We start from the raw sequence: 6406 nt of genomic DNA on the forward strand, positions 1-6406 counted from the left end.
TGTATTGACGTAAACATCAAGTGCATGAGACATTTGCTTTTGGTATAACTTATAAGTAAATCTCTCCATAATAAGTGGATCAAAATAGCATGGAAAATTCTACTAAACATACCCTACCAAAGGCAACTCAACTTTCAAAGATTTGAACTGGAATCTTCTCATTAAGGATAAAGTAATACTAGCACAAATAATTTTTATTTTGATTTCATTTGATGTTCGATATCCACTTTGTGACGTTAATTAACCCAAATAGGCATCTCATAAGATCTTATTTAAGAAAAAAATACACTTCAGAATATAATTTATAAATGAAAAATCTTATCCATCCTACCACTTCGTTATCTTCCAATAATAATAATTTTGACTTTCTTTCTATTAATAGTGATAGGTATAATATAATTGGCACTTGGCCAATTTATGGCTTTCCTCATCTAGCATCTTGCTATACGTGTCAAATTCCTCATCTAGTTTGAGTAACCATGTTAACTACTTGCGCATTATAATAGTATTTTTGATGTAGTTTTTAAATATTTGTATTTTAATTTTAAAAAATTAAATTAATTTAATCTACTTTAATTTTAAAAGTTAATCAAATTGATTCACGAAAAATGATGAGAGCAATTAAAAAGAAATTAAGGGAGTGACGATAGAATTATTGAATGGACCCTATGCGGCATGAATTTGAATTAGTCGAGTTTCAATGCGAATATCCAACATCGGATGAAAACCTCAAAAAAAAAGTACTCATTGCATTGACGTAAACATCAGGTGAATGGTTACATTTTACGTGTTATTTAACCTCTATAAAGTGTACAAATAGCATCCCAAAAGTGTACCAAAGATTATTATATTGAACACACAACCAAATTAATTTCATTAGAAATGGAGGAATATAGTTTTGATCACAAATTTGTACAAGTAAATGGGATAAACATGCATTATGTTGAAAAAGGAAAAGGTCCTGTTGTTTTGTTTATTCATGGATTCCCAGAATTATGGTATTCATGGAGGCACCAAATTTCATTCATGGCTGAACATGGTTATAGAGCTGTGGCTCCTGATCTTCGTGGCTACGGAGATACCACTGGTAAGATCTGCGTACATTCTATCCTTCTCGGGACCTCACTTGTGTGATCACATGTGGTATATTGTTTGTTGTGTACATTTATGTTCTCTTTAAATTTATGAGATAAGGCACAAGCACCTTCCAGACTCTATGCGAAGTTGCTATGACACACCTAAACTTTACGGCAGTGGCCGATGGAGCTACTTTTGCTCTAGGGGTTCGAATAACCCCTTTTGATGGAAACTTATACTAGTATATATACTAGTTTACCCCTTTTATACTAGTTTCATATGGTAAAAACATTTTTTATGTATATATATATTAGTAGTTATTGAACCTCCTTCCACTAGTTCCTATATTTACTTCTGTACTCCTCAATGAAAATCCTAGTTCCGTCACTGTTTTACGGGGTCTTATTCAATGGCGGAGCCAGAAATTTGACAAAGAGTGTGCAAATTTTCTTTTCAGTTGCGTAAAGGATGTGCAAAATTAAATACACACTCATAATAGCTAACGCTTAACCTATACATGCAACATAATTTTCCAACAAAGGCTGTGCACGTGACCACTCTTTGTTATAGGTGGCTCCACCCATGGTCTTATTACCCCATATATAAACTCATTTTTTTTCTATATCTTTATGCTCCTTTTGTGCTAACATGCATGGCTGTCAAGTTAGCACAAAGGATCACAGAAATATTTTGCTACTTGGCTGCCACGTCGGCAAAAAGGAAAACAAAAATATAGAAAAATGAGTTTAGGGTGTAGTAGAACCTTCATTGAGTTTTGGTGTGCCATAGGAACTTCGGGTATAATTTAGGGGTATGGCAGTTATGCGTTGAAGTCATTTATACCATTGTTGTTAGCATATCGTATTATATTTGCTCTCAACTCTAATAATACTCCAACTTGAATCATAATCTATCGGAAACAGTCTCTCTACTTCTTCGGAGGTAGTGGTATGGACTGCAGCGTACATTCTACCTTCTCCAGACCCCACTAGGTGGGGATATACTGGGATTATTGTTGTTGTTGTTATTGTTGTAAAGAACTTGAAGTTACGAATTATATTAAAGTTTTTAAATTCTGAATTCGCCTCTGACTTGACAGGAGTACCTACAGATGATCCAAGCAACTTTAGCTGTTTAAGAGTTGTGGGTGACTTGGTGGAACTTGTGAATACCATTGCGCCTGAGCAAGATGAAGTGTTTGTTGTTGGCCATGATTGGGGTGCTATGATTGCTTGGTATCTTTGTTTGTTCAGGCCTGATAAAGTTAAGGCTTTGGTTAATATGAGTGTCCCATTTTCACCTAGGAATCCTAATGCAAAGCCAGTTGAGACATTCAAGGCTATTCTTGGAGATGACTTTTATGTTGTTAGATTCCAGGTATGTTTCATTCTATGTTCTTAGTGGCTCGAATAGAGATGGATTCAGGATTTTAAGTGTACAAGTTTTAGGTGATTTTGATTTGATACAGTTCGCCTTTATAAGGTAAGAATAAGGCTTGGGTACACATGACCAACCTCTCTAGACTCGACTTATGGGATTAAACACTGGGTGTGTTGCTGTTGTTGTTGTTGTTGGTGTGTTAACTCGATATAGTTCATGCTATAAAAACATGTGGCCGATGAGTTCAACCTTCTAAATCGATGAGTTTTGTTTGAAAGTTAATAGACTTTTCATATTTGTTATCTATGGTCTGTGACCCATACATAACCTTGTACTTCTCGTGCATGTAACTATGATAATCAAAAGTTATCTACCATACATGGACATAATGCATCGATGAGAAAAACCAAAATTATACATACAAGACTTGGCCGTTGGGGCCATAACATCTAAAAGATAAGACGCTATCGTGCTTAACTTTACATTGGTCTACAACGCCTCAAAAAGATACATATAAAGAGTACTAGGTTCTCCTTGCAACAATATCATTTCAGAGTTCGAGCAACATAGATTTTGAACCTTATGAGTGTTATGTTTCATTACATTACATTAAATATCTTTATACTGTCAGTATGTATAACTTAAATACCGATGTCTATGACTAATATTATATTGTTTAATTTGTTTATGTAGGAACCTGGAAAAGTAGAAGCAGAGTATGCAAAAATAGGAACCAAGAAAGTGTTGGGGAAATTATACATTCCTAATGGAAAGCCCTTTGATGATAGTCCCGTAATTTTGCCTTGTTGGCTATCAGAGAAAGATATTGATTACTATGCTAGCAAATATGAAAAGACTGGCTTCACTGGTGGATTGAATTATTATAGAGCACTTGACCTGTAAGTTTCTGTTCGTAGCTTTGATTCATAGCTTGGTTAAAAAGTATGTTGTGACTTGTGACACTTTTCATTTTAGTAGGAAATTAGTATTATTTTGAACGGAGTTATTGGTAAAGTTGCTGTCATGTGATCAAGAGTTCAAGCCTTGAAAACAGCAGCCTCTGGCAGTAATGCGAGGTAAGGCTACGTACAATACACCCTTGTGGTGGGATCCTTCCTCGGACCCTGTGCATAGCGGGAGCTTTAGTACACCGAACTGCCCTTTTTTACTCTAATGCGATAGTGAAGAGGAGTTTTGGAGTAACTGGTAAAGTTGTCGCCATGTAAACAAGAGGTCATGGGTTCCAGCCTTTGGAAACAGTCTGCGACAGTAATGCAAGGTAAGTTTGCGTACAATACACCCATGTGGTAGGGCTCTTCCTCGGATCCTGCGCATAGCGGGAGCTTTAGTGCACCGGACTGTGCTTTTTTAATCTAATCTGGTAAAGTTGTTTTCATGTGATCAAGAAGTCCCGGGTTCAAGCCTTAGGAATCCCGGGTTTAAACCTTAGGAACAGTCTCTAACAGTAATGCAAAGCAAGACTGCGTATAATACACCCCAGTGGTGGGGACCTTCCCCGGACCCTGTGCATAGTGGGAGCTTTAGTGCATCGAACTACCCTTTTTAAATTTAATCCGGTAATGAAGGGGAGCCTTGGAGTAACTGGTAAAATTGTTGTCATGTGAACAAGAGGTCACGAGTTCAAGTCTTGAAAACATTCGTTGGTACTAATGCAAGGTAAGGCTGCATACAATACACCCTTGTGGTGGGGTCCCTTCCCTAGACTGTGCACATAGCGGGAGCTTTAGTGCACCGAGTTGTCCTTTTTTAATCTAATCTGATAATGTAACTTGAGAAAAGAAGGAGAGTCTTGGTATAACTGATAAAGTTGTTGTCATGTTATGCTATCATTCTTGTTTTAGTGAATGTCCAATGTTCGATCATGTAAATGCCTTTAAGGGGTCGTTTGGTAGAGTGTATTGAAATAAAGAATGCATGCATTAATTAATGTGTATTGCTAGTACCTTGTTTGGTACATTTTTAGCCTATGTATAACTAATGTTTGTATTAGTCATACACTCTATTGCGTATTGAGGTGTGTATTTACTAATACCTCAAAATTTATGGTATTAGTAATGCAATGGATAACATGATTAAAGACATAATTATTCCTCAAAATCTTTTCCACCGAGGGTATTTTTGTAAAAAATTATTTTTTTAAAAGAAAATTTTGCAATTCATGTATTTTTAATACATCAAATCAAATATTGCATAAGAAAAATGTAAGCATAGCTAACACAAATATTATTAATTCAAACATTACTGATGCACCATATTTTGCATTATTCCTATACACTCTACCAAACGACCCCTAAGTAATTCACGATGGGTGAGTCCAGGCCGTAAGATTAGATTTAAAGGCGTCGTTGATGGGCAACAGGTGAATATATGGTTTTCGGTTCAAGAACGTAAGGTATCCTTGCTTACCGGGGTGAGAAGGGATAGAGAAAATGCCTCGAGCAAGTGTTCGAATACACTATCCTTAGCATTTGATCAGTTTCTTGAGCTATTGAAATGTCTGAAAACTATAAAATAAATAAAAAATGGGCAGCTCGGTGTACTATAACTATCGCTATGCGCGGTGTCCGGGGAAGGGCCCCATCAGAAGGGTGTATCGTACGTAGCATTACCTTGCATTTCTGTCAGAGGTTGTTTCCAAGGCTTGAACCCGTGACCTCCTGGTCACATGGCAACAACTTTACCAGTCATCTGATTTATCATCTTTATGATTTGCAACTATTAGCTTCTGCATGACCATTCAACCGATTTCGAATCCCACACATTTTTTTGTTGATTTATCGCCTTTATGGTTTGCAACTATTAACTTCCGCACGACGCCCAATTGATTTTGAACCCCACATTTTTTTGCTCCATTAGTGACTGAAACTCACAGCCTTGGGTTGTTTACCATTCGAGTGACTCCCTCTTGTCTTTTAACTAACAAAACTACTCCGACTTTGAAATGTAGAAATTGGGAATTGACAGCAGCATGGACAGGTGCAAAAGTGAAAGTACCAGTGAAGTTCATTGTGGGAGATTTGGATTCAACTTACAATGGAGCAAAAGATTATATAAACAATGGTGGAATGAAAAAAGATGTGCCTTTACTAGAAAAAGTGGTTATATTGGAAAATGTTGGCCATTTTCTTCAACAAGAAAAGCCCATTGAAGTTAACAAACAAATTCATAATTTCTTGATGGGCTTTTCTTCTACTTAAAGGTTTAAAAGTTTAGCCCTTGTTACTATGATTTGGGGGGGTGTGTGTATATATATACACACACTTATGTTATTGTTGTTGTTTCTTTCTTGTAGACGTTTCTCGTAGATGTTGCACTATTCCCTTGTTACTGTTGTTAAATTTTCGTGATTTTTCCTTCTTCTTTGTACCTGAATTGGTTGTAGTTGAGTCGAAGGTCTTTCGGAAACAGCCTCTCTCCCACTCCGAGGTAGTGATAAGGTCTGCTACGCTCTACCCTGTCCAGTCTTCACTTGTGGGATTTTAGTTGGTATAAAGTACCTTTCGATGTAATTGAATAAATGATTTTATATACTCGTCTTGTAATTAAGTTATGTTATTAAATGTGTTACTTAATGTTTAAATCTTCTTGCATTATTTTCAAGTAATATTGGTTTATAATTTGTACACCATTTAAAAACTTTGCAAATATAGTCTTGCGAAAATTATCCTTTCGAATGTTTAGATTCAGAATTAACGTCTGCTCATATGATTCTCAACCTTACAAACAAAACATTAGATTGTCGTCTAACGTTTGCAATATCGCTCAAAATTTTAGAACGTGGTTTAGTGTTCCTCATAAGATTTTCAGGTTGTTCGAAACGAATTTTTAAAATATGGTAAAACATTAATAAATAGCAAAAGGAATAAAAAGATGACCATTTGCTAAATAATTATCCCAAAAAGGTAAACTTGCCAAATCTTTGCTATAG

At 36.0% G+C, this 6406-nt stretch overlaps 1 protein-coding gene across 2 annotated transcripts; it reads left to right on the plus strand.

Annotated features, from left to right (window-relative positions):
* Window positions 1-564: 564 nt before the first annotated feature.
* Window positions 565-6058, plus strand: LOC107850370 (epoxide hydrolase A-like). 2 transcript variants are annotated; one of them, XM_047401342.1, is made up of 4 exons: window positions 565-1087; window positions 2177-2454; window positions 3151-3356; window positions 5426-6058. In XM_047401342.1, exons 1-4 carry the CDS (start codon window positions 883-885, stop codon window positions 5673-5675), a joined length of 939 nt encoding a protein of 312 aa, XP_047257298.1. In that variant the 5' UTR covers window positions 565-882; the 3' UTR covers window positions 5676-6058. The 2 variants fall into 2 exon arrangements, with proteins under 2 accessions (XP_047257298.1, XP_047257299.1); XM_047401343.1 differs by lacking the exon at window positions 5426-6058 and having other exon boundaries at window positions 795-1087; window positions 3151-3360.
* Window positions 6059-6406: the final 348 nt, after the last annotated feature.

This window comes from Capsicum annuum, chromosome 12, assembly GCF_002878395.1.
Source record: "Capsicum annuum cultivar UCD-10X-F1 chromosome 12, UCD10Xv1.1, whole genome shotgun sequence".
NCBI lineage: Eukaryota > Viridiplantae > Streptophyta > Magnoliopsida > Solanales > Solanaceae > Capsicum > Capsicum annuum.

Bases quoted from the DNA above. Each gene is read 5' to 3' on its own strand.
- LOC107850370 (XM_047401342.1), top strand. From the start codon at position 883: ATGGAGGAATATAGTTTTGATCACAAATTTGTACAAGTAAATGGGATA. The intron at 1,088-2,176 runs GTAAGATCTGCG...CTGACTTGACAG, and splicing joins TGGCTACGGAGATACCACTG to GAGTACCTACAGATGATCCA. The intron at 2,455-3,150 runs GTATGTTTCATT...TTGTTTATGTAG, and splicing joins TTTATGTTGTTAGATTCCAG to GAACCTGGAAAAGTAGAAGC.